Source organism: Coptis chinensis, chromosome 4 (genome assembly GCF_015680905.1).
Source record: "Coptis chinensis isolate HL-2020 chromosome 4, ASM1568090v1, whole genome shotgun sequence".
Classification (NCBI taxonomy): domain Eukaryota; kingdom Viridiplantae; phylum Streptophyta; class Magnoliopsida; order Ranunculales; family Ranunculaceae; genus Coptis; species Coptis chinensis.
The window spans coordinates 49,276,089-49,293,254 of NC_141459.1; the positions used below are offsets into that span (position 1 = coordinate 49,276,089).

Genomic DNA, 17,166 nt, shown 5'->3' on the forward strand with positions numbered 1-17,166 from the left:
TCATGGTTATGTAGCTGATGGTAGGCGCAATAAGGCTTGCCTTGCATTTCTGCTGGCTTGGTTCGCGGCCCCTCATACCCCTGCAGATTCTGAATTAACGACAATATCTCGCTCAACGGCTTGTTCAACGACACTTGTTCTGCTTCCCGGTAAGGCTTCCTCTCTCGGTTTTCCCTCCTGGCCTCCTCTCTACCCTTTTCGGGCCGCGATGAGTACCCCTGATACCCACTGCCTTCCTTGTCTGACGACTCATATCACCGACGGTCCTCGCCCCTGTCCAACGACAATACTGCCTTCCCCGGCCTTTTCATCTCTTTCTGCATAGTATCTTCATACCTGATATATTTTTCCACCCTCGGGTATAGATCCTGTTATGTTGCGATCTCATTCTTAGCTACCGACTCATGTACCCTCGTTCCCGGACGTAAACCTCACTCAAATGCTATCACCGCAGTTTTTTCGTCCAAGTTCTCCACCTTCAAGGTCTCTGCCTTGAATCTGCACAAGAAACCCCACACAGACTCCGTGGACCTCTGTCTTACATTAAACAAAGCTGCGATGTTTACTACCCGCTTCTTTTGATGTATGAAGTGATCTATGAAAGCCTGCTCCAACTCCTGAAAGCTGTTTATGCTCTTAGACGGTAAACGGTAATACCAGTCCGACGCTCCCCCTTTTAAGCTCACGGGGAACATCATGCACCGCAGCCCATCATACCGAGGTTCCTTCCATAGTGACATATGTTGCCTGAAATGATGGATGTGGTCCGCTGGGTCTCTAGTCCCATCATACCTCTCAAACCTGGGCTGGTTGAACCTCTTTGGAACCTCGGACTTCCAAACCGCGTCCGCCAACGGATTGCGATTTAATCCCGCCACCACTTGGCTGGCCTCTCCACCCACGCCTTTGGCCTATTCCCGGTTCACTTTCAGATCACTAGCGATCATTTCTCTAACTTGCTCCTTTGTCAGTCCAGCCACCTCTTGATCCGCCACGTTCGGCCTCCCATCCTCATCTTTCTCTGACTCCGACGCCTCCCTCTCAGACTCCTCTATGGTCTCCTTCTCCCTTAGTAGCCCTTCATTTTCTTCCCTCAACCTTACTATTTCCTCATGTAATAGCCTCGTTTCCTTTAAAGTGGGTGAAAGCATAAAAACACAGAGTACTAGTTCAAAGTGCCTTGAATCAGAAGGTGATTGAGTTCTTGATGGAATAGTCACTTGTTGTTTTTGGATACAGATTGGTGTACAAGGCAACTGAAGCATCATCGATCCATCTTGAAGGGAATCACTTTATTAATGGAAGATGGGGAGTGGGGAGTGGGGTGGTGGTTCAATCATCCTACTTTTCCAGAACATCTTCTGAAAGCAGGGGTTGCCCATTCTTTTAGGTCACTTGTATTCAAACAGATCTTTCACGCACTCTATGCTATTATGCTTACATGTTGTAGCTTCATTTGAGAAACGCAGAAGAAATTTAATCCAATTTTACTGATTTCCAACTTTCCTTTCAGAAATACTTTTTTGTCAGAGTGACATTATGTCTTAGGAGGAGATGGTCATTATTAGTTTACAGCTGCTAGGAATTATTAGTTTTCATTATGTCTATGTTAGTATGACCTTTGAACATTAGAGTGGACACATTTAGTTTACAGCTGCTAGGAATTAGTTTCTGTATGATGTGGACCAGAAAACTGATTGCCAAATGCATTTTATTAGATTCAAACGTTTATCCATATTTAGAATTACAACAAGAACAGAAGATGAAAAAGAGACTTCGCAAACATGACCGAGACCAAAAACAGAATTCTGATTCAAGTATCTTATATACTCAAGTATCACCATTTAATTTGTATGCTTGAAGTATCTTATATACTCAAGTCAAGTGCATTTGAGCCTGACTTGTTTTTCGAATCATTGTTTTGCATTTGGTATTTGGAAATTTTGGAATGCTTGTACATTTTTAGAGCTACTACCTAGTTTTGCACTTCCGCATTCAGAGATTTTGTAGTCTTTAATTACTTTGTTTAGATGATCTAAGCTTCTGCTGGCTCCGTGCCCCTTCTGTGATGGCGATATATATATATAATTCAAACGTGTCCATGACGTATCCGTATCCTATATTTTTGAAAAATGTCGTGTCCGCGTATCCGTGTCGTGTCGTATCCGTGTCGCGTGTCGTATCCTATATTATTCATAGCATTATAGAAATAGTTTTCGGGATTTCCATACATGAGGCAGACTTGGATAAAATCAGATGGAGGTTATATTCAAGTCTTAGAAGCTTTTTTCTCTGTCTTCGTCTATTCTTAGAACAACCTGTGGTCGCTCATTCGTTGATTTTGAATTTTATATCTATTTTTGCAGGAGGAGCTGAAAAATAAGGTAGAGGAGGGGGTTTTGGCAACGGAAGGAAAGAATGACATACTTACTATGGCATTGGGAACTCCAGAGCCTAGTGGTCGAGTTAGGGCGGGTGGACAATATACGACTCCCACTATGTGCTTCAATCTTCCTAATAAAAGATCAAAGAAATATCACGAGGATTTGGAAGTGAAGTTGAAAGAGAAAGAAGCTCAAAACGAGAAGTTGAAAATTTTGGTGCTACATGTGCTTAAAGAACAAGGTGAGACTAATTCACCGAAAGAACGCATTTGTTGGCGAGTGAGTTGCTCAATCAAGGACCAAAACTCGTCAACTCGTTGCCATTAGAAAATGTGGAATCCAATAGTGCCAAAAGTGATAATAGGCATCAGGTGATTGGCAAGTCTAAGTAGGTAAGTTTTTTGGCTTTTAAATTTGTATTTCTGATTTTCTACATATTTCGAGTGTTCTCTTTAACTAAACTCATATTTAATGTATAGAGAAAAGATGGTGGTCAACAAAAAAAAGGTGTGACTTCAGTAAAACTTAAGTCGAAAAATGTACAGGTAAGCTCATTCTATAGTTGCCTTAACCATGTTATATTCATTGTGGTATAATAAATGCAGGGAATGATACATAGCTTTTTTCATTCCTTTATTCCAAGTGCTTCACATATACTAACTTGATGTACACTTTGTCGTATAGTCAAAAATAGACAACGGAAAGAGAATTGTGGATTCCGAAAAACTTAAAGCTAAAGATGGGAAGGTAAAAAAATATTTTCTTAATTAAAAAAGGTTGATTAAATGTTTGTGTCAAATTTGTTACTAGATAATGTTGTTTTTGTTTTGCTTATTTGTTATAGGAGTAAATGCAGGGAATGATACGTAGCTTTTTTCATTCTTTTATTCCAAGTGCTTCACATATACTAACTTGATGTACACTTCGTCGTATAGTCAAAAATAGACAACGGAAAGAGCATTGTGGATTCCGAAAAACTTAAAGCTAAAGATGGGAAGGTAAAAAAATATTTTCTTAATTAAAAAGGTTGATTAAATGTTTTTGTCAAATTTGTTACTAGATAATGTTGTCTTTGTTTTGCTTATTTGTTATAGGACCAAGATTGTAGATTGGCATTGGGATCTAAAGACAACATTGTTGCCGAAGGTCGTGTTTTAGCAAGGAAGGGGCCAGAGGATACTATTCACAATATGCCTTTGGGAGAGTCATATCTGAAGGTCTCAATAAATAAAGCATTATGTGGTGATGCCTTTCTCCCAGTTCAAAACGGCGATGAACATGTATTTGTTAAAGATGCGGTAAACTCGTTTGTGGCATGGCCTAAGGAACTTGTGATACTTAAAAGTGACGAGGTAGTATAAGGATATGGATATTTGTATGGTAATTTATTTAATTTTGTTATATAAACATCAATCTTGTTCATCAACTTTTTGTTAGGTAGAGAAGCGTATTCCACTTCCGTGGGGCAGTATTTAATATAAGATCAGAAAGTTTGTGGATTGTGTCGACAAAATAGTGAAAGAAAACGCTTTTATAGAAGTTCCAATGGTTGGAACTCTTTTCCATGATGAGATGGCGGAAGTACGAGTTTCAAAAGATGAGTTGATGGATGTGTGTGAGAAGAGAATGTTAAATGGTAGCTGCATTATCTCCTACATGAGGTATGAATAATTAGGTGAGCTTATTTGTGTTAGTTATAATTTAACTTTTCATATGCGACGACTTAACAGAATGTATATATATATGTTGTAGATATTTATATGCGACTTTTGGAATTGCTCGAGCAAAGTATGCATTTGGTAACCCAGAAAGTTTTACTATTTATACAAAAGATGATGAGAAGGCTCGATATATTCAGAAGTTGGCTGAAGAACACGGTGATCATGTGCTTTTAATTCCTTTCAACACAGGGTAGTTGTGTTTATACATTTGCAGTACATATACATTATTTTCATATAATTAAAATTATTTTATTTTTATTTTTATTTATTTTTTTTCCGATTGGTTATATAATTAAAAGTACTTAATTGAATTTGTATCCACATAACTGGTCATGTAGGGGGCATTGGGTTTTAATGGTTCTTGACATACCATCAATGGAAGTGTACTGGTTGGACTCTTTAAAAGATTTTCGAGGGCCGCCGGATCCAACTTTTAAATTATTAGTAAACACGTGAGTTTAGTCTTTATTTATTGTATTTTTCATTGTATATTTGATTCTATCTTGAAAATAATGAAAATGAAACAAATGCATTTTCATTTTCAGTGCGATCAAGACATCAAATATGTCCAAAGGAAAGAGAAAGATGAATCCAAATCCAAATTGGAACTATGTGACAGTAAGCTTAGTTTATTTGGAATACAATACAAAGTATCTTTCAATTTGTGTATGTGTTAATGCAAGTATTAATTATGTATAGTGCCCACAACAACAAGGGGGGATTGTATGCGGATATTATGTATTGCGCTTTATGCGAGATTTAGTAGAGGATCCTGGTCCACAGATAAAAAAGAAGGTGACTGTAAAGTATCATTATTTTTCATATAGTCTTAGCTAGCTTATAATTTGGTGCATTTGTAAATATGTTAGGCAATGCATTGCATTGCCTGTATTATTCATTTTCATAATATTTATAATATATTTTTCGTCGAACAGGTATTGGAGTTCTCTAGCAAGAAGAGTTACACCACTGAAATAGATGAACTTCGTCTTGAATTCATCGACTTTATCCAACAATTTATCGAGTAGTTAATTTGGGTAAGTGGGCTTCCATATTTTCCCTTTGTTTATGTATATATACTTTTCTTATTGTTTTTTTTTCTTACTTGTACAATATACCCTTCTTGATTCACTTGCTTTTTAATTTTATATACTAGTCATAGTGGAATGACGACTTCATGATATGATACAGGTGTCATGGATCGATTAACAGATGAATAGATGGCAGCTAGGTTTTTGGTGTTGGAAGTGCGCACAACAAGCTAAGATATTGCTAGGATAGTATTGGCGTTATGTAGTTTTTTTTTTTTTTTTTAATTGTGATTCTTTTGGTATTGGAATGACTTCTTTTGTTGGGAGTCAAACTAGATGATAAATACTTGGTTTGATCGATGAAATCAATAGAAGTTAATTGTTTTGAATGTTGTTTCTTTCTTCTCGAGTGGATGTTGTTTCCGTATCATAAAGCAAGTTAAAGTGATTTTGGTTGTGATGTTTTGATAAATGTATGTGGATGTTGTTTATGTCATAAAGCAGGTTAATGGGATTTTGGTTATGACGTATAGGATGCAGATTGATAAATGAATACGATCGAATACAAAAATGAGAAAATGTTTTAAAAAAAAATAATTTTCATTTGTCTCACTTTTGGAAAAAGTGACATAATATCTATTAAAAGTGACACAACTGACCACTCTTATGTGTCGCTTTTTCTTTTCATAATGAGTTTATATGGAGTTGATTTCCCAAAAGTGACACAAGAAGTAAGGGGCTTTTGTGTCACTTTTGACGATTTGTGTCTCGCTCTGGTCCAAAAAGTGACACAACTAGTATAATTTTAATGTGTCACTTTTGATGTACTTTATGTCTCACTCTGGTCAAAAATGACACAACTAGTATACTTAATGTGTCACTTTTGACGTACTTATGTCTCACTCTGGTCCAAAAAAGTGACACAACTAGTATACTTAATGTGTCACTTTTGACGTACTTATGTCTCACTCTGGTCCAAAAGTGACACAACTAGTATATTTAATGTGTCACTTTTGACGTACTTATGTCTCACTCTGGTCTAAAGGTGACACAACTAGTATACGTAATGTGTCACTTTTGACGTACTTATGTCTCACTCTAGCCTAAAAGTGACACAACTAGTATACTTAATGTGCCCACTCTGGTCCTAAACGGATACAACTAGTATCACTTTTGACAAGCACTGTGACACTCTTTCTTAAAAGTGACACATTTAGTAAGGCTTTTGTGTCACTTTTGGTAGAACTTTATGTGTCGGGGGCTTATAGTTCACTCCAGAATTAGTTTCAAAAGTGACACAAAAAGCCCTTCTTTTAGTAGTGAAATCTGACATTATTGTCTCTTCCCCGCCTCACTCTCCCCCTTCACTCCTTACTGACTCCACATCCTCGTCGGCGACCACCGTCTTTCTCAGTCTACCCACACTCTCGTCGCCATTTCTCTACTCTCTTTGATATTTCCTACAGACGGCGCCAAATGTATTGACCTCTTTTTACTCTCTTACTCTCACCCCTTGCCTCCTCCTCTTTTCCTTCCTTTTTTCCTCCCTTTCTCCTCTCTTCCCTATTCTCTTTATAGCCCTTCCTACTCCCTCCTGACCCTCCACCTGTCCCTCACTCTCTCGGTCCCTCTGTTCAGTGCCGTCCCTAATATTTTGGTGGCCTAAAGCAAGGCAATAGAATGTGGCCCTATATGCGTTAATGTTATCGATTTTTTTTTTGTTATCCAATATAATCCAAGAGAGAGCGAGTGAAGTGATTTTGTTATTTAACAGAAGAGTTTTATTTGTTTTTTTAGATATAGATAAAAGTTTGGGTTTTTTAATTGTGAGTTGGTTTAATGTTTTTTGTTTTTTTTAATTGTTTGTAACGAGTGGAGGTAAGTATTACCAAAGAGTTTAATAAGGAGTTAGGTTCTCGGGGATTGTGAATAATTTTGTTATTTGGCAGAAGAGTTTTATTTGTTTTTTTAAATATAAATAAAAGTTTGGATTTTTTTAATTATGAGTTGGTTTAGTATTTTTTGTTTTTTTTTATTGTTTGTAACGAGTGGGAGTGGGGTAAGTATTGCCAAAGAGTTTAATAAGGAGTCGGGTTCTCATGGATTGTGAGTGATTTTGTTATTTGGTAGATGAGTTTTATTTGTTTTTTTAGATATATATAAAAGTTTGGGTTTTTTAATTGTGAGTTGGTTTATTTTTTTTTTTTTTTGGAAATTTTATTGATACCGATAAGGATTTTACAAATAATTAGGACAAGCGTGCAACAAAAGCCGTGCATGAAGTCCTTTCTGAATAGCAAATCCTATTCTTCTAAAACAAACTTCGTTAGAACCAATTTGTCATAACGCGTTCGTCCATGACTTTTCAAGTCTCTTGAGAAGCTCAACCGATTTGTTGTTCCAAGAAACCGAAAGTGTCGAAAAACTAAACGGAATGAAACAATTTGGTTAGCCGTGCAAGCTTCCTCATGCTTCTCCATCTTCCCCGTCGCCGCTTTCTCTTTTTCGCTTCTCCCACCTCAAAGACTCCATTCCCAAATTTCTACCAATGGAGAGGCTCCGGTTATATCAACACATGCATGTCTCCCCTCGGACCAATCAGTATATCAAGACATCCAGCGGGCCGGAGTGTAGATCTTCCCTCATTCGGATCGGTGAGAAAATTCACGGGAGCCTCCTTCTTTACTTGTACCCCAGCCCTCCAAAATGCATCACATAAAATATCTCGACATGATCATGTCGGTATTTGAAACCCGGAAAATGCCTACAATGTCTTTGCATGGTCCCCGGCGTCTAGTCTACTCTTTTTGCAAAGCGGGGCATAGACCACCATCGAGTACAAAGGAATCATGAGACGTACCGGAGAATAGAACGATACTCCACCGACGACATACGCTGTCCCAGTCCCTCCATTGGAATGGCAAGTAAAAAATCCTTAGCGTGTTCTGACTGCAAGCATCCAATGACTGCTTTCTGATGAGTAGATAACACAAACTCCCTCTCAAGACCAGCAACAATCTTACTATAGAATGCTTCCGCCAAAACTTTTTGTGGTTTTGAGGGGACGGTAGCATTCCCAGCCATAAAACTGAGGTCAAAATCGGGTAGACAAAGACTCAATGCACTCTTAGCAACATCAAGAATCTCATCCAAAGGCACTGGCCCACAACTCCTAAGAATGTGGTTCTGAAGCTCAGAAGTCTGACAACGGGAGGCCACAAAAGCAAAAGTAGAGACATCAGTGGCACAATAAATACCTAACCCACCAAGACGTAATGGGAGTGTCGATAAACGCCACTGCAAATCACCCGGTTAGGACCATCAGAAACCACAATACCCTGGAGAACATTGCGGAGATGCCGATCAAAAGTCTTAGCTGCCTCTCTAAAAAGGGATGGTGGACAAGTACGAATCACAAATACCAACTTAGAGAGCCCAGCACAAGCACGTAAGAGAGCTAACTCACATGCGTGGATCATCTAATATAGCTAAACGGTCCATCAAAGTCGCAACCTTTTCAACACGCCTTGTGAGCAAGGCCCATGACAAAAGATGGATCGAGGCCGACCGCACCTCCAAGCAACCCGACTCCTGGCGAGGGCCGGGACAAATCTGAAGGAAAGAGACCGGGGAGTGGAGCGGCGTGGATCCAATGATGGCCAAAATATCTCGGTTTTAGCCACATTAAGAACCCGACCCGTAAGAAGGTCCTTCTTCCCCGAATCATACCAAAGTTGCCGCCACTGCTCGTATCTCCAATCGAGTCCCATCATCTAGATACCAAGCATGCAAAGAACAATCGACAACCGGACTGGATCCGAGAATCGGGGATGCAACACCCGTCTGCAAATAGAAGGGGACCCAAAGTGGTCGCCTTCTTTGACCCCAAGAGCGGACCATATGTAGCCATCCCCCATATATAACCTCGCAGGTTGACAATACAAGTATTCAACCCAAGGGGCAATAGCTGGGCAACAGATACGAACCTCTCTCAACATGGTAGTCCGATCAACCATGTTAAAAGCATTCCGGAAATCTACAAAAAGATCGAAGAGTCGCATCCATCGTTAGCATACACTATGCGGTTGACAGCGTGCAAAAGCGCTTCTGCACCACCAGAAACACCAACCCCATACTGAAAATCCTGTAGGTATCCTACCACATCTTGGGAAACTCCTTTCATTGCAATCTTGGAGACTAGACGACGCCAAACCATCCCTACAGCTATAGGACGAATACCATTATCCGGCTTGAGAAGTGGAGTAAGCGGAGCACTCGCGATGAATTCCGCTAACGGCTGTGGACATCGTCCCTGTAACCAAAGATTCACCACAGGGGTCAATGCATCTAGCAAATCAGACGATATAGGCTGGCAAAGCACCACTCATGGCATCCAACAAATGCTGAGCTCGAAGACCATCACGACCACAAGAAGTGCCTTTCGGAAATGACCGAATACATGCTAATAGGGGCGACTCTCTCTACCACTAAAAAGGGGCTCAAAGAAAAGGAACGGTCGGGTCTCATGGGTGGTTGTTGTCGGGTGCTTCTCCTCTAATGCACATATAGTCTCTACAAGATTGAGGCTACTCGATGATGATAACACTTTAACGGCTGCAAAATGTCCATCGACAACTTTTCGTAAGCATCGACGCGCATTACATTCGAAGGTGGGAGCAGATTTCCTATTTGGCTAGATTGAAGGAGGCTCTATTACACACTCTAAGAGGCGAAACATCCCACCAGGCTCATTCCATGTCATCAAGGCATGGAGAAGAATTCTGGCGAAGGTTTTTCTAGTACCAGAACGACGTTCCTGACGATTCTGTGGTTGAAAAACTTGCAGAGTACAGCGTGGCAGAAGAAGGAGACGAACCCAAGGCATAACTGACCCAGGATCAGTCGTAATATCCCAAAGAGCAGATTTCAATGCACGTAAAAGCCAAACGACAAGCCGCGTGGTATACTTTTCACAAAGACGAAAAGGTATACGGAATGCACTATCAAGTAACGCCTCATCAAGTTCGCGAAACATTACCAACCCGATTAGGGTATCACCCGTCACCCACATTGTGTCGTGGAGTGTAAGATCCGTAGTGTTGGGCTTAGAGGCGGCCGTGGTATGCCCACAATAACACACGCGGGTTCTCCACTCTCCATCAAAGCGGCGGTTCTATGGTATCATCCGGATGACGACCACGGTATCCCAAGAGCATGGATGCAAAGACAAATGCCGCAAACCCATTTGTCTAATGACCTTAAGGAGTTCTCCAGTGACAAATACAATTCACGATCATCCTTAATTTCATCTCGTACCCTATCGATACTCAACTGGCAATCCAAATGTTGTTTATCGAAATGCGGAAAATATAGGGAACAGTAAACCCATTACCGTTTACAATCCAAATGATTTTTTTTTTTTTTTTTTTTTTTTTAACGAGTGGGGTAAGTATTGTAAAAGAGTTTAATAAGGAGTTGGGTTCTCGGGATTGTGAGTGATTTTGTTATTTGACAGAAGAGTTTTATTTGTTTTTTTAGATTTAGATAAAAGTTTGAGTTTTTTAATTGTGAGTTGGTTTAGTATTTTTTTTTTAATTGTTTGTAAGGAGTGGGGTAAGTATTGCCAAAGAGTTTAATATAAAGAGTTGGGTTCTCAGGTATTGAGGGATTAATTGAAATCGTGTGTTTATTTTTTTTTCTTAAATATGGTTGGTTTATTTTTTGTCCAAAATAAGTGGCAACTAACTAAACTCTTTATTAGAAAGTTTATTGTTTTGTGCCGATAATAGTGTGTCCCCTATTTTTTGTTTTGGTTTGGTGGTCGCTTTTCCTCAGGTCCGGCACTGCCTCTGTTGCCACTTGTAGGGTTTATCTTTGTTCCCAAGGGTCTCAATCTCTATTTCGTGGATCATGCTTATCTGGCTCCCGGCTCATCCCACCTCAGACTCGCGGCCTTCATTTGTCAACTCATTGCCCCACGTGTTCACTTCTTTCCCCCTATATTCCAGTAGCCGCGACCCGGCTAGGATGCCTCCCACTTCTTGTTATCCCATTATAATGTCCCTTTATCGTTGATCTTACTGCAGTCATAATTTGGGTCGCTACAATGCTATTCTGTTTTCTGTCTATTGACTTCCACACACCAAGGGACCAGTTTAGGGCTTGGTCCCATTTTCATGCAAACCTTTCCTACCCAGCGAAAGGCGGAAAGCTAGTTCATAATAAGCAACCATATTTACAGAGATTGGAATGTATTCAGTATTCAGTATTCACATGACAAAAAACCAAAAAGGTTTTCCAAATACCGGTCACCACCAGCGAGCTCCTTTCATCACATCCTAGACAATTTACACTATCCACTAGGCTTTGACAGTCTGAACCAGCAATTACTCTGATGATGCCTAGTTCAAAAGGTTTTTGTATACTCCTTCCCTCAGAGCAAGTGCTTCTGAATCTCCTGATCTTTGGCCTTCAACTTTTGAGCTTCCTGCAAATATAAACTTGTTTTTCATTTCTAGTAGGGAATTGTTTGAGAAGATGTTTTATAAAGTCTGAGGAATTTAAGATGTGGTCAAGCTTATCAAAACCAAGGAAAATGAGAGGTAAACCAAACATGTACCTTAGCCTCTTAGGGCAGGTGAATAAGAAATGAGCTAGGGCTTTAATGTTGTTGTGAGTTGTGACAACTGCAACAAGTGTCATCTTGAATGATGTATCTATAGGTTAGAATACTTTTAGAGCGAAGACAATTTTGAAATTTTTTTCCAAAGGAAAAGTCGTATTTGAAATGGAGAGTGAATCTTCCATATCATACTCCAAAGTCTTTTCAGGGTATTTATTCCAGAGCTGTGTTTTTTTTATAAAGATTCCAGAGTTGTTGGATTCAGTAGATTAGTGTACAAGTCAGTTAAAGACAGATTTTACAGTAAGTGAATCCAGTGACCCTGATCATCCAAGAAATGTGTAACAAATTTAATTCCAGAATTTTGGGGTCCAAAGAGAGTGGAATTGGGGGAAGGCAGTGATCCTCTCAAACTTTATTTTACTTGCACTTCCCACTTTCCAGCACAACCCCAGGTTAACGAGATCTCCGACTTCAAATAATTGTACATTTTCAGAACTTTGTATGACGCAGTGCTATGAGGGTACGCAATTACAGATTTTGAAAAAAAAAACTACTTTGAAAGGTGTCGATAAGAATGCTGCGTTATAACATTACTACAGTACAAAACACAACAAGAAAGGCTGCTATTCTATGACATACATACACTGTAATAATCTATGTGGAAATTTCATTTTTGATTGTAGTATGCATAGTTCACTTTAAGGTCAAAATACATCTAAAAGAGACGAGACATCAGAAAACAGATTTTAAAGATAAATGCTAATAAAAATCGGCAATCCAAATCTGCTCTACAGTTCAAAAAGTAACTACCATCATCAAGGACTACACAGGACTACCAAAATATAAATAGTAAGACTACACAGGAGCAAAACAACGTTGAAATCCATTTAGAAGTACAGACCAGAAGCTACAGAACTTCCAGTTTACCCATATCGAACTATCGCTTCCATGCAAGATGCGATCAAGATCTTCAAGCTCTAAACTCTGGAAAAATAATACTTCGAACTGTGACTTCCAAACAATATCACCAATCCCTTGCGCAAAATGAGCTACCTGTTCAGAAATAGATGTGACAAAGCGATGCTGAACAAGTAAGTTGACATAATCCTCTCTATTTTTGCTATTGACAGTAACGCTCTTTCCTCCAGGGCAGAGCTCGATTATTTTCCTTGACCCTAACTCGTCAATTTCTCGAACAAAAGTTAGTCCAAGAGCACGTGAGTCCAAAATTTCAGCATTCATCTCCCAAATCCTTTTTCATCTCAAATAAAAGCATGAATCTGCATCACGAACATCCTCCAAAGAGACTGACTTTTCAGCCAATTGCAAGAAAAATAGGCGATCAAGTACGACTCCTGCTTCCACTTTATGCATCAAGGCTAATGCAATCATCCGACAGCAAAAGTGAAAATTGTTAAGGTGCAGAGAATCCACTTTTGATACTGCAATCAGAATACACTGAATCAGAAACCTAAAATCTTTGTTTTCCGTAAAAGAAAAGGAAAAGTAAAACGAGTAAATAAAAGGTTTGCACAGCAAATAACTGTGGACAATTTCTACTTGTTTGGATTCACTTATACGGGTTTTATAGTCAGATATCTATTCTTCGCCAAAGCCTTGCAGGATATGTCCAAGTGTGTCGAAGCCTTGAATATAAAGGATAGAATAGTTACTAGATTTGATTGATTTGTACAATAAATTAGGGATGAGCAAGCACTTGTAATTGGACTGCTCCCGTTGTCAGGTGCAAGGTACAATTTATATTTTTAAGCTAAAGGGGCTTCAATAGATTCAGTGCCCAACCATTTCAAACTAAACAATCCTCCAATCTTGACTGACTACCAAGGGATGAATGGGTCGTCTGGCCATGGAGGTTCAAGGGGAGGTTTGAACAATAATTTATCTTTTCTATTTCAAGAATCGTGTGGCAAAGAATATGGTCCAGAGTTAGTTACCCAGTTCCCAGTAAACATTACAAATTTCAGAACTAATAACATAATAGGAGCATTCATCTGCAATTTAAACAACAGAAGGTGGGTTACCTAAATACTGCATTGCAGTTAGACCTAAAGTTCAATTTTTCCATTACTAATAGCACAATAAACCATGCCCTCTTATCTTGACCAATGTATGGAACACATTATACTTTTTCGTGCTGGAGGAGATGGGTAAAGCGGACATTTCAATTATCTGAACTCAATAATGGATTACAGAGGTCAGATTGAGAGCAGTATGTCATTTTGGCTTCAGGCCTGCTTTTTCCTCAGGGGGTCACTTAAGTAGCTTGCTTAGTTTGTGGTTCTTGAAGTTTTCAACCACAAGATGTGAAAGGGATTCCTAACTAGGTTAACTCTACAAAGGACAAGAAACTCCCATACGACAACTCCTGCTCAAAAAAGATCATCGCGTATACATGATGCCCACTAAATGACACACTCAAAACAAATAGTCATCCTAAATCCTAGTTCATAACCAGTACCAAAACCAAGTTTTAGTAGCTAACAAGAACTGTTTTTAATATAGGTAAATATTATGAAGTACATTTTACAACCTTCCAAGAGGCTCCTATGTGTATGTGAGATGGGTAGTTTGCCAATCATACTGCCATCCTCAGTCCCTACCCCTGCCACGTTTGATGGTAGTCTCAACCAGTTTAGGGTTGTACGTGTAGTTCATGTTTAGTGAAGGATTTGCCAGCCTCCTTATGCTCAAAAGCACACTCGAAGGGCAGTACAATGTGGGGCATATTTGGTATTAGCGTCTCTGGAGGTTGCTTTATTCTTAAGATGTGGAACAATATGAGCACACCATATCATTTCGCACAAAGTTCCAAAACGATCTAACTATCAGTTTTCTTTTGGTAAGGAGCAGCCTGTAAGAATGATGACAGGATCTCAGGTCGAAGAATAAATCACTGTGAGATAAAGAAAGATTTCCACTTTACCATAAATAGCAATGCTCGAGCTCCACAATCACGTTAAATGCTGCACTTTTCTCCATGGGGATACCAGCTTGGACGTGCCTAGATCAGCGTAAATATACTAGAGGAGTTAGGAAGGCACACGGAGTTTTGGGATGATTGTTTATTGAAAGCTCATATTTGATGTCTTATTGCAAATACTGTCTAACTTCTCTCCCACTACAAGAATAACGATAACAATAACAATAGCAAGATAAACAATTAATTACTAAATTAATGACGACAACAACTCATATTTCAAACATGAATATCTCCCAATTTAAAAGGAGACGAATGGCGACTAAAGATAAAAGGAACACAAGATGACTCAGATAAGTGGAAGCTTACCTGGATTGGGGAAAAACCTCCGACAGTCATTTGGACATGCTAGAAAAAGTGGATTCCTTGGATTAAATATCGCTTGGAACACCAAGTGAAACCATTCCTGTAGTACACCAGGACCCTTAGCTTCCTCGTTTTTGAACTCCACAGAAAGGCCACTGCGAAGTGACTCAGCATCGGCACGGGCAATATACTCGAAAGATTCCTCCAACAATTTAGATCTGTCAATAAGCATCTCATTTAGTTCCTGATGTTCATCTACCAACTTAGGAAACATCATCATTACCAGGTGCCTTCTTGATTCAAAATCAGTCACATCCTTGTACTCGAGAAGCCAATGATGGTCATCGCCCCGCTTTAAGTACCTGATAAGAAAATTTAATGGAAGCCTTCTAGACTTCATCATAGAAGCTAGTCTATCTCCAGCACCTTTATAGACTTTACAAACACTTTTCAATTCTTTCAAAATAGGAATATATAGATACCAACTGAATGGATGACTTTCACTTGCCCCCGCTGCACCTTCTGAAACTAAGACGCCCTCCACTCTAACCAGGCACTGGTTAATTGTCTCTAGCAACTTGCAGAAAATATCATAAAGATGTTCAATTTCAGCCATGTAACTCGGGTTCTTATTATCTAGATAGATAGGGAAGGGTACTCAACCCACCCACATGGTCTTCAATAGCCCTAAATAGTGGTTGCAAGAAAGCAGTGAAATCATGGGCATCAATCTTTAACGACATCTCCATGCCCGGCAATGAATTCCAACTCGACTCCAAACCGATAGTCAGCTTACCGGCCAGGTCACGAACAAATGGGAGAAACTCTTGAATTATAACAGGGGGTTTTGCATCATCAAAGATTTTATTCACATGAGCACACTTAATAGTATCTAACAAAGTCCCAAGAGTGCTCCGACAAGCAATGTATAGTGAATCATCATAAGCATTTCCATGTAACAAATTACAAAACAATAAAACAATAGATGCAAACTGATGTTGTGTAGATTTCAATAAAAACTCAATATTAGGAATGAGCAGTAGCCGAATTGCCTCTTCGGCATACTCCTTATTACCATCAAAATGAGTTAATAACAAAACAACCAAGGCAGTTGGAGCACCCAGAGTCTTAAAGATTTTAAGATACCTCGACGCAGATTCCCCATCATTCTTATTAGGAGTCAATCTTATAAACTCCTTAATTCTAACCTTAACATTTATAATATGCTTTAGAGATTCACCTTTGGAAAGACCACCTTTGCAAAGAGTACGAATAGAGGATAACAAATCACTGACAAGTTGCCAAGTTGATGATAAGCTATACTCCTCATCCGTCCAATAAGTTGAAGCCCTGCATCATTCTGAATAGAACACTCCTCAAGTGTTTGTTCCGACTGAAGCTGCCTTCCTTGGTAAAGCAATCTCTGTTCAGTTATCGGAATGCCAGTCATTTTCTTAATATGTTGGTGAACAGATTCGACGGAATCATTAGAACTTGCATGTATTACTATTGTGTTACCACCCCATACTCGAACAAAGAAATGCAAAGAAGAAGAGATTTCTGTGCTCGACATGAGAGAGAAAGAATGAGAGTTTTTCAAGATCATCTCAAGGAAGTTGGATACTCTATATATGGGCACTCGTGGTGGGCCATGATAAATTCACCCACGACCCGCTAAAAGATTTTGAAATTTTGTGATAACAGTATGAATAAAGAAGATATGTTTCACATAATAAAACAAATAACAATAAAAGAATACTAAATCTAAAATGCGAAGACCTATAAATGCATCCCAATGAGCACAGATCTAGACCACACATCTGTTATCTTATAGCATAAAGATGAGAAAATGTACTAAGGGTGAAACTGGCATAAAACTGGATGAAATTTTGTTTAGGTTTCCCATTTTTCTGTAACAAGAAACTCGTGCCTAGACTCCTCGCCCCAGTCTCTATTTTCGATAACTCTCTCCTCCGTCTCTCTTTACTCATTGACAAATAGGCTTGCTTGCATTTTCCTTTTCTTGGTACTATCCAATCTAACAAAGATAATATTGAACTTATAACCTAAACACAAATACACACAAAGACACAAAGCTTAT

The 17,166-nt window shown here is 39.1% G+C and overlaps 3 protein-coding genes and 1 long non-coding RNA gene across 7 annotated transcripts; 2 read left to right on the forward strand and 2 right to left on the reverse strand.

The window, feature by feature from the left end:
- Positions 1–431: 431 nt before the first annotated feature.
- On the reverse strand, positions 432–740 carry LOC147503822 (uncharacterized). The gene has a single exon (XM_086604970.1). The coding sequence runs from the start codon at positions 738–740 to the stop codon at positions 432–434; it is 309 nt and encodes a 102-aa protein (XP_086461096.1).
- A 1,957-nt stretch (positions 741–2,697) lies between these two features.
- On the forward strand, positions 2,698–3,613 carry LOC147503823 (uncharacterized). Its single transcript, XR_015220270.1, has 4 exons — positions 2,698–2,776; positions 2,864–2,929; positions 3,320–3,382; positions 3,479–3,613. It is a non-coding gene; the product is annotated as an uncharacterized LOC147503823 (long non-coding RNA).
- Positions 3,614–3,853: 240 nt separating this feature from the next.
- Positions 3,854–5,525, forward strand: LOC147503824 (uncharacterized). 2 transcript variants are annotated; one of them, XM_086603998.1, is made up of 5 exons: positions 4,428–4,557; positions 4,651–4,723; positions 4,805–4,900; positions 5,041–5,142; positions 5,297–5,525. In XM_086603998.1, the coding sequence occupies exons 1-4, from the start codon at positions 4,460–4,462 to the stop codon at positions 5,131–5,133; spliced, it is 360 nt and encodes a 119-aa protein (XP_086460124.1). In that variant the 5' UTR covers positions 4,428–4,459; the 3' UTR covers positions 5,134–5,142; positions 5,297–5,525. The 2 variants fall into 2 exon arrangements, 1 of the variants encoding a protein (XP_086460124.1); XR_015220271.1 differs by lacking the exons at positions 4,428–4,557; positions 4,651–4,723; positions 4,805–4,900 and adding exons at positions 3,854–4,045; positions 4,137–4,295.
- Positions 5,526–12,416: 6,891 nt separating this feature from the next.
- Positions 12,417–16,781, reverse strand: LOC147503825 (E3 ubiquitin-protein ligase UPL5-like). 3 transcript variants are annotated; one of them, XR_015220273.1, is made up of 4 exons: positions 15,349–16,781; positions 15,069–15,283; positions 14,706–14,783; positions 12,417–13,203 (listed from the first exon to the last, which is right to left on the reverse strand). XR_015220273.1 is itself a non-coding variant. In XM_086604000.1 (2 exons), the coding sequence occupies exons 1-2, from the start codon at positions 15,679–15,681 to the stop codon at positions 13,019–13,021; spliced, it is 798 nt and encodes a 265-aa protein (XP_086460126.1). In that variant the 5' UTR covers positions 15,682–16,774; the 3' UTR covers positions 12,417–13,018. The 3 variants fall into 3 exon arrangements, 1 of the variants encoding a protein (XP_086460126.1); XR_015220272.1 differs by having other exon boundaries at positions 15,069–16,780; XM_086604000.1 differs by lacking the exon at positions 14,706–14,783 and having other exon boundaries at positions 15,069–16,774.
- Positions 16,782–17,166: the final 385 nt, after the last annotated feature.

Excerpts from the sequence above, each read along its gene's own strand:
- LOC147503825 (XM_086604000.1), bottom strand. The coding sequence starts at position 15,681 with ATGGCTGAAATTGAACATCTTTATGATATTTTCTGCAAGTTGCTAGAG. Across the intron at positions 13,204-15,068 it reads GAGGTTTTTCCCCAATCCAG|TATCAAAAGTGGATTCTCTG; the intron begins GTAAGCTTCCAC and ends TTCTGATTGCAG.
- LOC147503822 (XM_086604970.1), bottom strand. The coding sequence starts at position 740 with ATGTCACTATGGAAGGAACCTCGGTATGATGGGCTGCGGTGCATGATG.
- LOC147503824 (XM_086603998.1), top strand. The coding sequence starts at position 4,460 with ATGGTTCTTGACATACCATCAATGGAAGTGTACTGGTTGGACTCTTTA. Across the intron at positions 4,558-4,650 it reads TTTAAATTATTAGTAAACAC|TGCGATCAAGACATCAAATA; the intron begins GTGAGTTTAGTC and ends TTTCATTTTCAG. Across the intron at positions 4,901-5,040 it reads GTCCACAGATAAAAAAGAAG|GTATTGGAGTTCTCTAGCAA; the intron begins GTGACTGTAAAG and ends TTCGTCGAACAG.